General features: G+C 47.1%; 1 protein-coding gene across 5 annotated transcripts in view; it reads right to left on the bottom strand.

Moving 5' to 3' along the window:
- Positions 1-20,489, bottom strand: part of KCNIP3 (potassium voltage-gated channel interacting protein 3) — a 115,928-nt gene that overhangs the window by 16,563 nt on the left and 78,876 nt on the right. Inside the window, exon 1 of one of the 5 annotated variants that reach the window (XM_081921369.1) lies at positions 15,698-15,815. The exons of the other annotated variants lie outside the window; for them this stretch is intronic. Coding sequence (XP_081777495.1) covers positions 15,698-15,800 — 103 coding nt within the window. The 5' untranslated portion in view covers positions 15,801-15,815. Of the gene's footprint in view, positions 1-15,697; positions 15,816-20,489 lie in introns of those variants that run through there. 5 annotated transcript variants of the gene reach the window in all.

Here is a 20,489-nt window from a genome sequence, read left to right as displayed (position 1 = left end):
AGAAAAATGCTCTTCATTTGCACAAGCTCTACTTTTAACTACTAAAAATGATATCTTGTTGCTTGTAAATGTCTATATCCCCCCTACCACAAACATTATCTCCGTAGAAAATTGGTCACAATTAAACTCTTACGTTGAAAATTTGACAGATGGAAACCCAAACCCCTCATTAGTAACAGCAGGTGATTTAAATGCTAGGGTGGGAATTGATAACAATTACGTACCACTTTAAATTGGAATACCTCCGATGATATTGCATATTCAATGAAAATAGCAAGACTCTCTAGAGACAAAGTTATAAACAGGGAAAGTACATGTTTGCTCAAGCTGTGTAACAATTTTAAGTTACAAATTGTGAATGGCTCAACAGCTGGGGATAGAAACGGGGAATTCACATATTTCCCCCCTCGAAGATACATACTGGTCCCTTAAAAAGGTAAAGGGAACCCTGACCATTAGGTCCAGTCGTGACCGACTCTGGGGTTGCGGCACTCATCTCGCTTTACTGGCCGAGGGAGCTGGTGTACAGCTTCCGGGTCATGTGGCCAGCATGACTAAGCTGCTTCTGGCGAACCAGAGCAGCGCACGGAAATGCCGTTTACCTTCCAGCCGGAGTGGTCCCTATTTATCTACTTGCACATGACATGCTTTCGAACTGCTAGGTTGGCAGTAGCAGGGACCGAGCCACGGGAGCTCACCCCGTCACGGGGATTCGAACCGCCGACCTTCTGATCGACAAGTCCTAGGCTCACAACATCACCTGCGTCCCTTACGATATTGTAAATCTGATAGTGGACTTCAAAACTGGGACGCATACAGAAAGTGATCACCAACCACTGCTGATGTCTATAAATTTCAACTTCAATTTAGAAACAACTAATTGGAATAGCACAAAATTTTGCCAACACAAGCAAATGACTCAACTAAATGGTCTCAGGAAATGAGTATAGTAGTGGGGCAAAAACTTACAGTTGATTTGAGAAACCAGGTGCTGTCTAAACTAAAGAATATCAATTCTCGTAGTGACATTCTGAAAGTATATAGTGAAATTTTCAAAATGTCTGAACAACTCAACATTCCACCAAATGTCAGGGCATTTAAATACAGAACTAGACCCTGGTTCGACGATGAATGTTTTCAACTTAAAAGAAAATGTGCCAAATTTTCTAAGATAACTGTACTGAACTGTCTACCTTGCTGAAAAACGAAAATATATTTGTATTTTGGCCGGAAAGAAAAAAATATGCCTCCCAAAAATGGTCCCAGTTGCTCGACTCCACCCAAAACAAAAACAACACAGCGTTTTGGTTGTTAGTGTATGGAGGCCTGAAACTTGGCAGCCATTTAGTTGTTCCACCAATTGCAGAATCCAAATGGACCCAGGATTTCATATCCCTATTTAATGACCTGCAAGGTGAATTGAATGGAAAAGAGAGCAATGATAACAAACTGGACAGACTAGAGGAGCGGCCAAGGGTGAAAGAGAAAGAAATTAGAGGAATAGTTAATAGTTTTAAACTAGGCAAGTCACCAGGGCAGGATGGTCTACCAATAGAATTATTTAAGACTTTCATAGACTGGTGGGCAGAACCCCTAGCTCAATTATTTACTCTCACTGATAAATATGGAATCATCCCCGAAATATGGCTCAGATCAATAATTATTCCAATCTTTTTTTTAAAAAAGTCATCTTTAAAAAAGGTGACCCAGGTGAACTAAAGAACTACAGGCCGATAAATCTACTGTCAGTGACAGGGAAAATCTATGCTAAGCACCTGTTACTTAAACTGCTTACATGGATGAAAAATCTCAACTTACCAGGGAAAGAACAAATAGGTTTTTTGCAAAGGCTGCCCCAGTTTAGACCATTGTCTCATACTTACCCTTTTGGTTGAAAAATACAGATTTCAAAATCAATCCAAGATTGATGCATGCAAAACAGAGGTTTTGACCACTGATCTATCTCTATCCAGAACTCCGGCTTCACAGAATAGCTCCAGATAACACATTATTTTCTGCCACAAGTCTCGTTTTCAAGGACCTCTGGGATTCCAACCAGCCAAGAATTTCATATCCCTTTCCTAAAAATAGAGCCACCCCACCCACAGACGTGCCGAACTGGAGGATCCTCTAGCAAAGCAGGGACACAGGGTCACTGAAAGGAAATCACAACCGATTCTCAAGTCTTTCTGCTCGCTGTGCGCTCTGGCACCCAGCCTCTCATGAGCTGTAATTGTCATGGCACCGGCTAGAAGACTCCATAGGCCGACACATCTCTTCCCAAGGCTAAAAGGCTCTCAGGTAGATCGGGTTGACCTTGGAAGACCAGGGTGGCTCATCCACTGAAATGGACAGGCAGCAGAGAAGTTTTTAGTCAAATTATATGCAAATAACATTTGGAACTCCTTGCTGTGGGCCAGTAGCCAGCAAAAAATGGCTTTAAGATAGATCAGATGACTGTATGTATGATAGAACCATGGACAACTGTTATGGGATTAGGGCTGAGCCAATGGAGTTCATTGTCCTCTCATTTTCAGTCTGGAATCACCTGTGCACATGGGAGCAAGTATCATTCTGTCCTGTCCTGCTTGCTGCCAAGGACCTCTCTGTACTCCTTCTTCTAGCTTAATTTCCAGGAAAGTGGGCAAACCTGGAGTTACAGCAAGGCAATGAGAAGTATAAGGAAAACAGCAGGGGGAGAGCCTCACGTTCATTGCACCTCTCAGCTAGACCCTCATTCCCCACTTGGAACAGAACTGCAACGCAAAAGCTGGCAAAGACTTTCCAGATGCAGAAATGGTGGCCTCAGACCAAGGTGCTCCTGGCAGGCAGGGGCCTCCAAGTTTGCAGAAGGTGCTGCTGGGTGAACTCCCAAAGGTGCCACCTCTGGGCAGGATTACCAATTCTGCCAGATTACTCGGCATCTGATCAGGTGGCCCAGAGTACCAACAAGCCTCTTCCTAACTGGCTGTGCTCAGCCTCATCCATGATCTCCCTAAGCTGCCCACCATTTTAAGTTACAGTACTTACAATGCAATGCCCTGGCCTACTGATCTTGAAATTTACCACAATTTGAAGTAAATAAGAAACCTTGTCACCCAAAGAGGGTGCTTCCCATTAAACCATGAACTCCACTCTAGCTAACGTGTCAAGGAGAGACACAGAAAGTGTGATTTTAGCATCACTGCTTATTGAGCATTCATCCTGACTTGTTTTCATAAACCTGGTGGAAGGTTCAGAAGACCTCCACTGTTTATTGAGGATTCAGATGTGTTCATTTCTACAGCTGCACCAAGCATTCATTATCACACATTTCCCATTACACTTTCCCACCACTTTTCTTATTGCAAAAAGTGCAGTTTGGGGGTGGAAGTGAATCTGTTACACTTGATCATCAAATCCACTGCACAAACTGACTTTGCCAGTACACAACTGAATACCACCTGAAAACAGCAAGCAGCTGGAAGCCAGGTGTCAGAGCCAGGTGTGGGTGATGGGGTGGAACAGAGAGAAAAAGGGAGCAGGAGATTTGTTGTTGTTGTGTAGTTGTTGAGTCGTGTCCGACTCTTCGTCACCCCCTGGACCTCAGCACGCCAGGCACTCCTGTCTTCCACTGCCTCCCACAGTTTGGTCAGACTCGTGTTAGTAGCTTCGAGAACACTGTCCAACCATCTCGTCCTCTGTCGTCCTCTCCTCCATCTTTCCCAACATCAGGGTCTTTTCCAGGGAGTCTTCTCTTCTCATGAGGTGGCCAAAGTATTGGAGTCGCAGCTTCAGGATCTGTCCTTCCAGTGAGCACTCAAGGCTGATTTCCTTCAGAATGGATAGGTTTAATCTTTTTGCTGTCCGTGGGCCTCTCAAGAGCACCATAATTCAAAAGCATCCATTCTTTGGCGACCAGCCTTCTTTATGGTCCAGCTCTCACTTCCATACACCACTACTGGGAAAACCATAGCTTTAACTATACAGACCTTTGTTGGCAAGGTGATGTCTCTGGTTTTTTAAGATGCTGTCTAGGTTTGTCATTGCTTTTCTTTCAAGAAGCAGGCGTCTTTTAATTTTGTGACTGCTGCCACCATCTGCAATGATCATGGAGCCCAAGAAAGTAAAATCTCTCACTGCCTCCATTTCTTCCTCTTCTATTTGCCAGGAGGTGATGGGACCAGTGGCCAGGATCTTAGTTTTTTTGATGTTGAGCAGGAGATAGGGAAGGGCATTTGCAGCAAGCAGAAGGAGTTTCATTGTGTTGGGAGAAGATCAAAGACAAAGAGGGTGTGTGGCTAGCTAAGTAGTGGCACCGCAAAACAAGCAGACAGACCCGAGGATTAGCAAGTGGCAAGCCAAAGTTTGGACCCAAGCTGCTAAGTGCTGTCAGTGGCACACTTGGGTGGAAATGCACTCGCTGCATTTGGATGTGAGGTTGATTGCATTAGTTTCCCTGGTTATGATAGCACTTCTGTCAAGATATCTGATGTTCCCTTTGCACTGTGGTACCAGTTGCGTTATGGAACTGTGAATTTTTTACTGATATGCTGTCCTGTTATGCTAAATGTTAAAGGGTGGAGAAGAACTGTATGCAGGATACCACCCCACATTTCATCCCACAAGTGTGGTGCTGTGCTCATGCAAACTGGGGGAAATTACAGGGCAAAACTCCTGCAATTTCCCAAGTGAACAGGGTTGAAAGTGGATTTTTTACCCTGGAAATAATTAGTACAGACATAAGTGCTAAACTTTCACTAGGCTCCACCAAATAATAATAATAATAATAATAATAATAATAATAATAATAATATTTATAACCCACCCAGAAGTGGCAAGTGGCTTTTACATTGTGTGAAAGATCACATGATGCTCCAAAATTAACCAGCAAGGAAACATTGGGAAGATGGAAAAAATATAGATAGCAGTCCAGGATGCACACAGCATCTAAACTGTTACTTCTGACCTCAGAAATTGACATTTGGTTCACCTGTCTGTTTCAGTATATCCATAATCATGACTGTAAAATTAAAGCAGGCTTGGGGGCCTGCAAATTATAGAATCATAGAGTTGGAAGGGACAACAAGCGCCTTTTAGCTCAACCCCCTGCAAGGCTGAAATCTTTTGCCCAACATGGGGCTCGAACCCTCAACCCTGAGAGTCTCATGCTCTACCAACTGAGCTATCTCCATTCCCTTCTGGACAACCTTCCAGGGGTCACATGCCAGTGGTGCTCAGGGCCAGAGGCAAAACAGGGCAGAGCAATGAACACAAATTTTACCCAGGTTCTGCATTCACATGCCCCTTTCTATGACCCCCCACCCAGGTAAGCAGAAGGAATGGTCAGAGTTCAAGGGTATATTCCAGCCAGGCAGAAACACTCCAAGAGAGTATGAAGCAGGGGTGGTGAGAAGGGTGTCTGAGGAGGGTGAGTGGCCTGTGGACAGTCAGCAGCCAGACAGAGAGGTCCCTGAGCTTCCCCACCCTGTAATAACAATCTCATGCTTGCTCCCCAAAGGGAGCCCAAGGCAGCTCACAATAATAGTATCACGTAGTAACAAGGCAAAGCAACATTTAAACATATTGCAATTAAGACAGCAGTGTAAAAACTTCAAAAAACTACCAGTCAAAAGCCTTCTTAACCCACAACAACAACAACAACAATTTATTTATACCCCACCCATCTGGCTGGGTTTCTCCAGCCACTCTGGGCGACTCCCAACAGAATATTAAAAACATGATAAAGCATCTAACATTAAAAACGTCCCTAAACTCAATTATTCCAATCTAAATATACTTGCATATTACTGAAACCTCAGTAGAGAGATGTCTTTTTGAGAGAATAAAGTGAGTGAGATAAGGAGGCTGGAGATGGGGGTATCATTACTACCCTTGAAATGCTAAAAGATCCCTCCCCTTGCAGGACAGGGCACCAAGGATTCCAAGGATGAGCCCTGAAGCACTGCGGCGAGGAGGTCCTTTTGGATCCATCCCAAGCAGCAGAACCATCCTGGCAACTCGACTGAAGCCCCCGAAACAGCAGCACTTAGATGAGGTGGGTGGGCAGCCTGTGACACTCAACAGACTGAGATCTCTCTCCCCCTCCTGGCAAGATCTCCAGGAGTCTGAAGGTTGTTGTCAAAGTAGATCTTCCGCAGTCATTATTTGTCCCAGGGAAGGCTCGACTCAGACTCAAGGTCCCGAGGAAAGACTTCTGTGGATGATTAAATCCTTCCTACTCATTATTTTTGCTATGTCTGCAGGATCAACCCAGCCGTGAGAGAAGGAGCAAGATCCTAATGCATCTTGTGCTCTGTCAACAGAATTGCTCACAAAGTTCTAATTGCAGGATCTTTATTACCATGGACGGTGCCAGAGCCAGGAGCGGCAACCTTGGTGTTCCAGCTGGAGAGAGGAGATCTGGTTCTGTGCCGCCCCAAAGGCAACATGGCTCAGGCCTCAAAGACCTGGATGCACGTTCTAAGGCTCCTCCAGAGGACCTGTTAACTGAGCCACCGTCCTGATTTGTTGGTGCGACACTTGCACAGAGGTTTATCAGTCAGTTGTCATGGTTAAGGCTGTTTTGTAAGACATGAGGAAACTCACTGGGTTGGAGATCGGCAGAGCTGTGAGAAGCAGGGAAGCAGATCCATTGTCTGCTGCACAGGGCAGAAGATATGCGCACATGTGCATAGTAAGAAGTGGCTCGCCACACTTTACTTTTTTGCATACCAACTCCAGGCTGGCCCAGGTGAAGAACTTTGTGGGACGTGTGTGGCTTCAGATCCTCTGGATTCCAAGTTTCTGGCACCCCAACCCCAAACACTCCATTTCAGGGCTTCCTGCTGCTGGTTACCCGCATGTTGGCTGAAGCTGATGGGAGCTGTAGTCAAAAAATCTGGAGGGCACCAGTTTGGGAGAGGCCTCATGTGAAGATCACCACAAGAAAACATCTAAGAAGCACCATAAATGCTCTTGACACCCCATATAAATACTAAATGGTTTTTTTGTGTGTTTTTGTTCAGATTGCAAAAAACGTTGTTGATTTACGGGATAATCCAGTTCCACGTGGAACTGCAGAGGGATTGCCAAAGGATGAGACGCCATAACTGCCATTGCCCTCAATGGGTTGCATGCCCACTGGCTGGGGCTGCTAGAGGGATCAGGCAACCTGTGCCCACTTCTCCCTTGACTGGATCCTACTCACTCAAGCTCTGAGGATAGGAGCCAACTATTCCTCCCAATAAATATCTGAGGGGGCCAGCCCTCCCCACCCCCCAGGTTGATGAGTGCTGCCATTCAAATGGTGTCTGTGTGTCCCACATCATGTGATTGATCATGTGGGGTGGAGCTTACCTGCCCTCTCAATATTTTATTAACGTTGGCACCCCTGCTCCTGAACAAAGCATGTGCACTGGACTAGGAAGAGGATGCTGTTGAGCCCTAGAACAATTTCTTTGTGTGAAGGCCTCCTGAGTAAGTGGGGTAAAGGTAAAGGGACCCCTGACCATTAGGTCCAGTCATGACCGACTCTGGGGTTGCGGAGCTCATCTCGCTTTATTGGCCAAGGGAGCCGGTGTACAGCTTCCGGGTCATGTGGGCAGCATGACTAAGCTGCTCCTGGCGAACCAGAGCAGCACACAGAAACACTGTTTACCTTCCCGCCGGAGCGGTACCTATTTACCTACTTGCACTTTGACGTGCTTTTGAACTGCTAGGTTGGCAGGAGCAGGGACCGAGCAATGGGAGCTCATCCCGTCACAGGTATTTGAATCGCTGACCTTCTGATCGGCAAGCCCTAGGCTCTGTGGTTTAACCAACAGCGCCACCTGCGCCCCTCCGAGCCAGCGGGGTACTAGATTGTAAAAGACAGCCTGGCATACAATTACCAATTATGCCCCAGAACAACCTTCTGCAAACTTGTGTCCTCCAGAACTTTTGGACAGCTCTTATCAGCCCTGGTCAGCGTTGAGATGTGCTTTTTGCATTCTGCATGGTTGTTTCTGCAGTCTTCTAATTCAGCCTTTGGCAACCTGATGCCCTTCAGATATTTGGACTACAATTCCCATCAGTCTTGGCCGGCATGGACATAGGATGCTGGAGCTGATGGGAAGATGGCTCTGTTAGTGGAGCTGATGGGAGTTGGAGTCCAAAACATCTGGAGGGCACCAGGCTGGCGAAGGCTGTCCTAAAAGAGCTGTAAGAACAATATATGTGGAGTCAGGTGGAGCTGCTCTTCAGAACCTTATTTTAAAATATGGTTGCCTATAGACTGGGATTATATTGTATGCAAAGAAAGACCAACAAGCATGAAGGAAAACAATACATCAGCCATCCAGGGCAGAATTAAGTCAGGCCCACTGTATAGGGAAGGAGGCTGTCCTTAAGGTAGCCGGGTTACCCATTCAACTAGGAATCACTGAGAAGCAAGTTACTATGATTATGTTATCATGACTGTTCCATCAGCAGAGAGAGCCTTCCTGAGTTTCATAGGAAACTCAGGAAGTCGTGCTCAAAAGGAGCTTAAGACCTAAAGCAGACAATGAGGAATCCACACAGAGAGAAAGGCAGGAAGTCTGTGGACAAACCGCTTGGAGGCTCAGTCAGTAGAGCCCCATGTTGGGCAAAATGATTCCTGCATTGCAGGGGGTTGGGCTAGATGACCCCTGGGATCCCTTCCAACTCTATGAAATGCCATGGCACACACTGAGAGCTGGGTTGAATGGAGACAGTGGATAAGCAAAGGTCATGCAGAAAAGGGAGATCCCAAGGAAGGATTTGAATGAAGGTGGCACCCTGTGCCCAAGCCCATCAGCCGAGCTCTTCTGGGTGAGGCCCAAGGCCCATCTAGTCCAGCATCCTGTTCTCACAGTGGCCAACCAGGAGTCTCAGAGGGAAGCCTGTCAGCAGGACCTGAGCACAACCAACCTCTCCCTCCTTGTGATTCCCAGCACTGGCATGCAGAGGCCTTTGACACGGCAGGTAGGAGATGGCCTTCCTGGTCAGTGAACAAGGCCAGCCCTTCATCCTCCATGAATTCATCTAAGGCCCTTTTAAATCTGTCCAAGTTGGGGGCCATCTCTACGTCTTGTGGCAGTAAATTCCGCATTTGGCTGTGTGTTGTGGGAAGTACTTTTTTTTGGTCTAGTCTGAATATTTCAACCATCAGCTTCATTGGAGGTCCCAGAGTTCTTCTAGCATTATGAGAGAGGAAGAGAAGCATCTCCTTACTCACCCTCTGCTAAATTTAAAGACCCCCCCTTTTTAACCTTTCCTTGCAGGGGACTTGCTCCAGCCCCCTTATCCTTTTGGTTGCCTTTTTCTGCATCTCCCATGATGGAGTTCTGCACTCAGTTACAGTGCAGCAAGGAGAACGGGCAGAGAGGTTGAAATGAGCAGGAGAACATCTTCGTTTCTGCAAGGCTCCTCACCTCCTCCACCCCCAAGTCCGCTTGAAAAGATTTCACATTCTATACCTAGAAAAGCCCAATTAAAAGATGCACGGCTACAGAGGCGATAGGCACCGTTTGGTTCCATATCGGAATCTGGGGAGTTTGGGAGAAGTTGTTGGGTCTTTTGGGGGGGAAGGCTTTGCAAGGTGCCCACCAAACGTTTTGGTCTGCAACTCGCATTGGGGCTGATGGGAGCTGTAGTTCAAAACAACTTGATGGCACCAAGTGGGGAAAGAGTGATTTATAGTCTTTTTTGTCCCATTCCTCAGCTTCTAACCCCCGGCTCAAAGGGCAGGCCTGCTGTCTGCATCTTGACTGCCCAGGCAGCAGAGCTCTGTGCATCTGGCGCTGGGAATAACTGGCCAGAGATGCATCCTGACTTCCCAGGAGGCTGGTCCTCATGGACCTCTCCTTGCTCTTGCCCACCAAAGCAATTCATGCGCCATCGTAGTCATCAGTCTCCCATCTGGCCACCCTAAAGGTGTCTTAAATCTTCACCTCAGCATAGGGCCATCTCTTGTCAAACAGATTTATTATGATTATATATCTTTAACCAGAAACTGAGATGCAGCGTGTGATGTGTTCCCTTGAGCAAGGTCAGAGCAAGCCTGGGACAATGATGCAGCAACTGTGAGCATATTTTAAAAATAGGACTAAGCTGCCGCCGTGCAAAACCCACCCTGAGAGATGGCTGAAACTGCTGACTCAGCAGTGGGATGTTCCATCTAGGGGCAAGCTGTTCTCACACACGTCTCCCTCCTTCCTGCCACCCAGAAGGGTTTGGGGGTAGAGAATGTCTGGGGTTTCTCTACTCTCCAGTTCCCTCCTTGGTCCCTTCCTCCCTCCTTCTCCTGCCTTCTGGACCTTCCTGGACTCTTGCCAAGGTGCAGAGGGAAAGAGGCATCACAGAGGAGGGGGAGAAACTCTCATCCTTGAGGGGTCCAGGAAAGAAGGGATTCAGTTTCTTGGTTTAAGCTGCAAGCAAGCAGGTTTTCCTCCTTGGTTAATATTTTATTATCGGCTGCAAAGATGACTTTGTGGTTACTGATACCTCTTGCCTCTGCATTTTCCCGGGTCTCAGAGCAGTGTGGATAAATATATACATGGAGATTCCTGGGGAAATATGATTAGCCAATGGAGAACATGTGCCAAAAAGCAAGAGACCCCCAAGGGGTGCCCCTGATGCACGTCAAACTCTCTGGCTGCAAAAGGGCTTAAGAGAGGGAGCCCTGGATTCAACTCTTGCCTCTGCCATCAACTCACACAGGGGCCGAAGGTAAGATGCCCTGTTTCAGCCTCCACCCCACGGGGCATATGGAGATGCTAGTGATGGGTCAACAAGACAGGAGTACTGTTTTGGGGGGACAGGAGGCGGGCAGGTGTGGGGGATTCCCTGATCCTGAATGGGGTAACTGTGTGCCTGAAGGACCAGGTGCGCAGCCTGGGAGTCATTCTGGACTCACAGCTGTCCACGGAGGCACCGGTCAATTCTGTGTCCAGGGCAGCTGTCAACCAGCTCCATCTGGTATGCAGGATGAGACCCTACCTGCCTGCAGACTGTCTTGCCAGAGTGGTAAATGCTCTAGTTATCTCCTGCTTGGACTACTGCAATGCGCTCTATGTGGGGCTACCTTTGAAGGTGACTCAGAAATTACAACTAATCCAGAATGCGGCAGCTAGACTGGTGACTGGGAGCGGCTGGTGAGAACACATAACACTGGTCCCGAAAGACCTACACTGGCTTCCAGTACGTTTCCGAGCACAATTCAAAGTGCTGGTGCTGACTTTTAAAGCCCTAAATGGCCTCGGCCCAGTAGACCTGAAGGAGCATCTCCTCCCCCATCGTCCAGCCCAGACACTGAGGTCCAGCACCAAGGGCCTTCTGGTGGTTCCCTCTCTGCGAGAAGGGAGGTTACAGGGAACCAGGCAGAGGGCCTCTCAGTGGAATACCTTCCTATCAGATGTCAAGGAAATAAACAACTATCTGACTTTTAGAAGACATCTGAAGGTATCCCTGTTTAGGAAAGGTTTTAATTTTTGATGTTTTATCCCTTTATTATTATTAATATTCTGTTGGGAGCTGCCCATCTGGCTGGGGAAACCCAGCCAGATGGGCGGGGTATAAATAATAAAATATTATTATTATACAGTGGTGCATCCAGTTGCAGATGGGATCTGTTCAGAACTCCGGTCGGATCCCAGGTTTCCAAAACTGGAGGTGGCTGTTCTGTGCATGCATGAGCGGTGAAACCCGGAAGAATACTTCGGGGTTTGCCACTTTCACAACCCGAAGTTTACATTATCCAAGGGTAATGTAAGCCAAGGTTCTACTGTATTATTATCAAGCAACAGAGGTGTTGTAAGGAATCTTGTGATGGAATCCTGGGATAGCCATATCATGCATTTAAAGCTCATTCAACGCACATTCAAAGCACATAACTTCTCCCAAAGAATTCTGGAAACTGTAGTTTCCTCCTCACAGAGCTACAATTCCCAGCACCCTTTATAAACTACCCAGTTGAGATCTGCCCAATTAATGTTGCTGAAGCATTTTGAAGGCCAGTTTCTGGGAATGACAATCAGGGAGAGCCCTCCTGCTGCGCTTGTGTCTTGCTTACGTGACTCTCACTGGGGCTTCTGTTGGCCACTGTGAGAACAGGATGCTGGACTAGATGGGCCTCCATTTCCTCAAACAGCAGCCAGGCTCTTCTTATGTTAACTCTCCAAAAGCCATATAAATTATTGTTTCCTACAGGCTTGCAGTCACTAAACCGCTCTTCCACAACCTGTGATTCTCCATATACAGTGGTACCTTGGTTGTCAAATGGCTTAGTTGTCAAACAAATTGGCTCCCGAATGCTGCAAACCCGAAGGGAGTGTTCCAGTTTGTGAATGTTTTTTGGAAGCCGAACATCTGACACGGCTTCCGATTGAGTGCAGGAAGCTCCCTTGGTTTTCAAACCGTTCCAGCAGTCAACGGACTCCTGGAACAGATGAAGTTCGAGAACCAAGGTACCACTGTATTTTGGACTATGGGTCCCACCTGTCTCTGCAGCCCTTTGTCTGCAGTGACCATCATGTGGCACCCGAACTACCTGAACAAATCACATAAGGCTCAATTCTGAAGCCAGTTTTAATTGTTTTTTATTTTAAATGTTTATATTCCACCTTTCATCTGGATTGCTCAACTGGTGAGTTATTGGTCTGTGGGTTCTTGTTTTTTCTTTTTTATGTATTTTTATGTTGTGGACCACCCTGAGATCTATGGATGATGGGGGTATATAAATTTTAAAATTAAATCTAGGTTTCACTGCTCGCGCATGTGCAGAAGTGCTCTATTGCGCCGCACACATGCGCAGAACAGGCACCTCCGGTTACAGAAACCTTCAGAACAGATCCCGTCCACAACCGGAGGTACCAGTGTAAATAAAGGTAGCCAACAAGAGCAAAACAAACCCCCCCACACACACTTAATAATTTAAATAAAGCATCCTTTGCAATGTTGGCTCTAGGTTTTGGTGGACCTTGGATCAAGTTGGCTCCATGGGCCTTCCTCCTTCAGGGAATCTCACTGCCATGATCCCCAGCCTCTCTCCTGCATCCTTGCTGCTATGTGCTGGCTTGCCAGGCAGACAGCCAAGAAGCAAACAGGCAGTGCCATCAAGTGGTCCTCCTTGCCACCACCCTTGTCTGGGCCAGAGCCGGAGGTGGGGGAACAAGGAAGCAGGTTGCAATAGTTTAGAGGAGAGCAGGTCCAGGGGGCTTTGGGCCAGTGAGTGAGCCCCCTGTTGCCATGTGGAGCCACAGCGGACGCCCAACCAGGCCGGCCCTTGGCACCTGATTGAAGATGGAAACAGCAGCCATGAAACAAATATTCAGAAAGGAAGCAAAAAACATTAAAAATCAAATGCCTTCCTTAAAAGGAAGGGTTCTAACTATTTTCTGAAAGCTTTTTCCTCGCAAGGGTCATAGAAAGCACATGAATGTTCCATTCTTGGGTCACTAGGCCACAGTTTGGGAGATAACACACTTGAAACATGCGAGTTCAGGCTGAGCTGAAGAACAGGGGCAATTTGCTCACAGCTGTGCTCAAGTGGAGAGACACTAGTGGAGGGAAATGTGGTTTGAGCTTTTTCTCATCAAGATATAAAGGTGGGAAACAGGGAAGAGTTTTCCAGAATGCTGAAGCAGGTTTGAAAGAGGGATGGCTGCCCATTTTATTCAACTTAAAAACCATTTTCTATTCCCATTCAAAGGGTCGTACAATGTGCTCTGGCACATCAGGCTATAACCTTCCACCATATTGGCACATGGAGGATAAGGCCTTTAGTGGCAAGGATGCTATCCTGAATAAAATATGGGAGTGAGGGGCGTCTAGCATAATTCATCACACACCCATTTGACTGGCAATGCCCATTGACTCTCAATTGTTCTAGGTGTGTGTGTGTGTGAAGGGACCTTGGCCCCTAGGAGCCGACTCCTATGACTGAAGGCAAGATGGCATCTCCAGGGTTGGAGGCCGTATTCTTCAGAATGCCAGTTGCTGAGAATCAAAAGCAGGGTGTTGCCCTCATGCCCTGACTACAGTCTTTCCAGAGACACACTTTTTGGTCATTGTGGGAAACAGGGCTTGACTGGGTGGGCTATTGGCCTGATCCACTTGCACGGTCCATCTTAAGCTCACATTCAAGCCACATGACAAAGCTTTGCAGTGAAGTGGGTAGAGTTGGTTCTGGTGGAGCTACTCACACAACCCTTTCCCCCCATGCAGATAGATGAGGGGGCAAACAAAGTCAACTCACATCTCATCACTTGGGTTATGTGAATCTAGGCTGCGAGGCCAATTTCCCCCCAGCTGGTCTAAGCAGGGGAGATTCCCAAGGAGGGTCCCTCTCTCCTGTCCCTTTTAGGACTTTTGGTCATCTGGGGCTTAGCTGTGCTTTGAGAGACACCAGGAGGGTGGGAAAGCTTCCTTATACCAAGTCAGATCACTGGCCCATTGAGCTTCGCCTTTGCCAACCCCAGTGCCCTCAGGTATTCAGGGTGACTTTCCGTAAGTTTTACCACCATCCCCGACCATTGGTCCACGCTGCCTGGGGCTGAAGGGAGTTGAAGTCCCACAACTTCTGGAGTGCCTCAGGTTCCCCAGCCCTGGGCTAGAATGATGGGCAGTATCTTTCCAGGGTTTCAGACAGGACTTCTCCAATCTGCTTGGAGAAGCTGGGGACTGAACTGGGACCATTGACTTGCTCCTCTGTTATTGAGCTCCAGTCCTCTAGCCTCAGCCTTTTCCAGAATCAAAAAGCACCCTCCATGGACAAGAAGGGGAATGAGGAATGTGGCATCCCAAGGGGCATTTCCACAGGAGGGTCTACATGTATGTTTACTATTGTTTGTTTCATTCAAATCCTGCCTTTCCTATACAAAGAGGCATATGCAGGGTCCCCGGGGAGAGGGTCTCCCCTCCAGGCACTACCCAGAGACTGACCTGCTTAACTCCCTCAAGGCTGCTGCAGCATCAGGTGCCCTCGTACCTCCAGCCAGCCTCCTAGTGCTTCTCCTTCTCTGCATGCTCAGGTCCTAGTCTAATTGGTCTGCGTATGTTTTCACCATTACCATCTCAAGGCTGTGGTGCCCCCCCATCCTTTATTTTCTTTATTTTAACATTCAGGCCAAATAAGAGCTCTGTGGGGCTCAAAATATTCCACCCCACAGGGCTGGTTCTTTAAAAAAAAAGAGTATTGGTGTTTGGTCCTCTCTAGAAATGGGGGAGGGGAGATGATCCTGGGGGAAATTCATTCTTCAGCCACTTGGAAGGGAGGATAAGGCAGCTGAGAGTTTTTGCTAGTAGATAAATCCTTCTCTTCCCCCAGCTGAAAGCCCCACTGGAACTAACAAGTTTTGCGGTGCGGGGGGGGGGGAGAATAGCTCCCTACAACATCATATAGAAACCAGCAAAAGAAGAGGAGTTATTTGGGGGCAAGGAAATGACACCAAAGAGAATCACTAGAAGACTAAGAGAAAAACTTGGTCCAAGGTTTATGTCCAGTTCCATCAGAATGGCAGCCAGACAGAACGAGATGGAGAGAACAGATTGTCTAATTGTTACAGACCCCCTTGCTTCCAAAAACTAAGCATTCTACATTCACCAGTGAGCTGCTGTTTGGGCAGGGATCAAGGCAGCCTGGGTGGTGGGGAGGCAACTGGGTCGACACCGAGGGTCTTGGGTGAAAGGGGACACCAAGGGCACATGCTCTCGTTACCTTCCATAGACATGGGCTCCAGGATCCCGAACTGTTTGAGGACTGCGATGAAGAGGATAATGACCACCGCCATGGCGCAAAGTTCCATCCCCTGGATCGCCATTGCCAGCCAGCGTCCCGCGATGGGCAGCACAGCTCTGGGGGCATGCGACTCGCACCCCCCAGGGCCAGCTTAGCTCCCTTGGGAACCAGAGTGATGAGGAGCCGGAGCAGTCTGTCTGCAGCAGAGCAGAGCAGGTCCTTCCTTCCCCTGCAGGTTCACATCTTCCAGTCCTCCGGTTGGCAGGGGTGAGGATGGGCAAAAGCCTCCTTCAGGCTTGCCCCATTGGGATGCTGCAGGGCAGGGGGAATGCGAACAAGGAGGAGGGGGAGGTGGAGGGACGGGGGAGAGGTAAGGTGGTGGGGGTGACGGCCGGCACCCAAGAGGGGCTTGTCGCTGCTTTGGATCATGAAGGAAAAAACCAAGCCTCTAAAAGTTTCAAAACTTGGAGGGCAAAACTTCCCCGGCAGCTGCTGCAGCAAGTTCCCGGTGTGATTCTGGCTGCTTCTTCCCAGAGGCAGAGAATGTCATTGTTGCGAAGTCTCCTGAGCCCGGCCAGTTAAGGAAGCGGGCACGTGCCCCGTCCAGCACAGGCGGCAGGGGTCAGCCAGAGTTTCTGAGGGGCATCCCCCACGCCCTGCAATGCACCCTTGATGGAGAGGAGAGCATTTCCAGGCTGCTGGCATCTCAGCTGTCTGCAATGCCATTGGCTGCAAGGGCAGCTATAAAATATCAGCCCCCACCCTGAGGAGGAGGGAGGAGGAGGGCTGGGAGTCTCTCTCTCCGGGCTCATCTGGCAGGGAAGTCCAGGATGCAGGAGAGAAGAATCACCATGGCGACGAAGCTGTGGTCCAGCCTCATCTCCAAGGAGCAGGCTGATCAGCAGAAGCATTAGTGGTGATTTTACACAAACTAGTGGTTTGTTTTGGACACTTTGCTGCTGCTGCTTTCTTTAAAACTCTCAGTGTTTGCAAGAGCAGAGAAGGAGGCAGCCCTGCTGGTAAGCTAACAGCTGGCACTCTCTGGCACTGCTATGTTACTTTGCGATATGTTAAGCTACAAGTCTTGTTTTTTATGCTGCTTTTTTGGCTGAAAAGACCTCCAGAGTGGTGCACCAGAATAAAACAAAACAATGCAATACCATTTCCTTTCAAATGTTCCAGCACGCAAGAGTTATGGGCCTATTGATACATTGGCTTAATAGCTGCTCCACACTTTCTTATCTCTAAATCCAGAGATTTCCTATGCAATCAATGTAGTGCCTCCTATTTGGATTTTCTAACATCGGGAGTCTTTGGATTCAGGGAAGAGAAAGTGTGGGACAGTAGTAGGTGGAGAATGCCACATCGCTAAGGGGGAATTAAAGGGGGCAAAAGGGGGTCACAATCCACATTAAACCATGGTGTGGATGGGCCATGAGTGACCCTGACCATGTGCCAAGAGCCTTTCCTTGAAGGGAACATTTTGGCTTCAGATTTAAGAGAAACAGGAGACTGGAAAGCAATATGTTTTTGAGCATGTGGAGAAAAAGTACTTTTCCTTCCTACCTTTGAGCGCATGCAGACATCAGTGGACTGCAGTAGTATTCTGAGTGGCAGGATGAATTGTATTACTTTAGAACACTGTTAATGCTCCCCCTTTATTTAAAAAGAAATCCCTGTAAGAATAGTCATTGCAGGAAGTTGCTTGATCTAAAAAATTTCTCCCTGCTCAACAGAAGTCTAGTGTCCACATTAAGGGAAGGGACAGTAACACTCTAGTCTACCTTGGTCAGACCCCACCTGGAGTCCTGTATGCCACAGTTTGAGAAGGATATTGACAAGCTAGAATGTGCGCAGAGGAGGACAACAAAGATGCTCAAGAATCTGGAAGCCAAGCCTTATGGGGAACGGTGCGTGTTTAGCCTGCAGAAGAGAAGACTGAGAGGTGATGGCCATCTTCAAATATCTAAATTGCAGTCACATGGAAGTTGGAGCAAGCTTGTTTCCTTCTCCTCCGGAGGGGAGGGCCCAAACCAATGGATTCAAATGACAAAGAATGAGATTCTGATTTAACATCAGGAAAAACTTTCTGACAGTAAGAGCTGTTCGACAGTGGAACCGACTCCATCGGGCAGGGGCAAAACTAGGCTTTATTTCATCTGGGTCAAAGACCCAGTTTGGCACCCCCCCAATGCATTTGCATACATACACACACAGGCTGTGAGCCTCAATGGTGCCATTCTGGAGGCTTCACCTGGGGCAAAAGACCAGGCTGGCCTCACCCCCTCCATAGCTATGGCACTGCCTGGACTCTCCTTCCTTGGAGGCTTACAAGCAGAGGATGGATGGCCATCTGTCATGGCCAGCTGTGATTCCTGCATTGCAGGGGGTGGGATTGGGTGAACCTTGGAGTCCCTCCCAACTCTCCAGTTCTCCAATTCTGTGGTTTTATATGTGAGCATTTCACTCGTAGGGAGGTCGTATTTTTAGATGGGGGCATGCATTAAAACAACACCTTCTACTGCTTCAGGATTCTACCACCTCACACAGTGCTGCATGCCCAGAGCAGACCGCAATCAATTGAGACAGTGGAATAAAGAGACAGAAAAATAGACAGTGCCACCTCAAACAACAGGTGGGGGAGATTGCTTTGGAATATTCCTCCAAGCAAAACTCTAGCAACTCCCTCCAGACAGAGAATAAGTAATAAAGGTTCTAGCCTCACCCTTTGCCTCCTGTGCTGGCTTTCTATTTGCAGGAAGTTCTGTTGATGTTTGTCCAGCGATTCTATCATCTCAGCATCCCATCACTGAACCCTACGGCATGTGTAGACCCCCGTGGAAGTCTTTTGATTCAACATGGGTTTTCATGGACTGCTTTGTGGATCTTTCAGAATTCTCCTTTCTTTTTGTTATTCTCCCCCTTTCTCTTGGTAAATTTTAGTGCAAAGAATACAGCTCCTCCTTCTGTTTACTGGTTCCAATGAACCATCTGAAAACTGCTGAAGGTCCTGGAGGATCACTTAATGATTTTTGTGCCTCTTCAGCATTTGTAATGCACTGTGCTAGAAGCTGTCTAATTTTTAATTGCTTCTTTTCTTTCCCATATAATTCAATTTGTAATATAATAAAATGCAATGTAAGAAATAAAAGAAGCAATAGAAATATAATTAATAATGAACACAAATCTTTAACATGATGGAAGTGCCATCTCCTGCCTTCAATCATAATTTTCAGAAATGCTGTGGACTACATGAATGAAGCTCATGGACCAATGGTGGTCCACAGACTAGTTGGTGAACCCCTGAGTTACACAGCAATCCTATACATCTACTCAGAAGTAGGTCCATTGAGTTTAATGGGATTTTTTCTCAATTAGTGCATTAAAGGACTGCAATTTTAGTTGCTCAAAACTTGTGGAGGGTTGAACCTTGCCCCCCCCATTTCAAACATATTAAGATGTTATTTTTATTTTATTTTAAAATGAAAATAAGTGGCACAAAAACCTCAGCAAAAATGCCAGATTGTACTTAAACATCAGTTTGACAGATCCACCCCTCCCCACCCTCACTTAAGCATCCTGCCTTCACTCCTCGCAATGAAAGGTGTAAAAAACTCAATTATTCATGCCAGGAAGAACAGGGAACTTTGATTTATGTCTTGTGGCTTAGAAGGTTTATGCCCCTTATCTATTTCTATGTTGCAGTGGTTTTTTAATTATTCATTTTAAGTGCTGAATGACTGAGTGGAAGGTAAGCTTGTTCCTAACCTCTGTGATGGGACGAATCACAACGTAGAAGAGCAATTTGCTGAACAACTCATTTAACCCCCCCCCCTCCACCAGAAAATAAATAAAAAATTAAATTAAAAAATCCTTCCACAAAAGCAGGAATTGTGAAATCATGTGACAGGTAGTTCCACAGGATAGCATTACACCACAAAATAAAGTATTCATATCCTTTACATCTCATGCTGGCTGGGAAGGCAAGAGTGGAGAGGGGCTATAGTTCAGAGCACCAGCTTCTCACGAAGAAGGTACAACCAACTCACCAGAAGGATCGGGGAGATGGGAGACGGAACAGACTTTAGGGAGCTGCTGTCAAGAAATACCAGACTAGACAGACCAACAGCCTGGCCTGACATAAGGCAGCAGCTACTGAAGAAACAATATTTTTACAAACCTCCAAAAGCATTTGCACAAATACTAATGTTGTGAAAGGGACTTTAAAAAATGTTTTGGAAATTTCCTTCTTTATAAATCCTACACTTTCCTATACTGCACTGTACAGTTTCTGCTTATTATGTGATTGTCCCAAAAAGGATTGGTCCAAGATAGACATTTGGCCACCCAAAAGGTTGCAGTGCACAATCCCAGGATCCTTTGCAACATCAGCAGAGGTCAGTGGGCAAAACTCTTAGATTAGATCACATCCTCTTTTACTGGCAACTCTAAAAATGGTTCCACTCCATCTCTTGAAAAACTAGGACTAGCCTTCCCTATCCTGGTGCTCTCTAGACATGTTGGACTACGATGTGCATCAGCCCCAGCAAGCATGGCTGCATGACACCTGGAGGGCGCCAGGTTGAAAAATCTGGTTGTCAGGGGTTTAAGGCTGGGTTATCAGAAAGGCTCCCTTTTCCCATGTGAACCCACCCACTTCTTAAGATCATCACCAGAGGTTTTCTTACATGTTCTGACTATCCCTGAGGTTAGTTAGTTTGGGACAAAGTTGGGTGAAGGTGTTCTTAGTAATCAAGTTCAGGCTGCCCCC

The sequence above is a fragment of the Podarcis melisellensis genome, assembly GCF_964234715.1.
Source record: "Podarcis melisellensis genome assembly, chromosome: 8".
In the NCBI taxonomy this organism is placed as follows: Eukaryota; Metazoa; Chordata; class Lepidosauria; order Squamata; family Lacertidae; genus Podarcis; species Podarcis melisellensis.
This window is presented reverse-complemented; position numbering and strand designations above follow the sequence as displayed.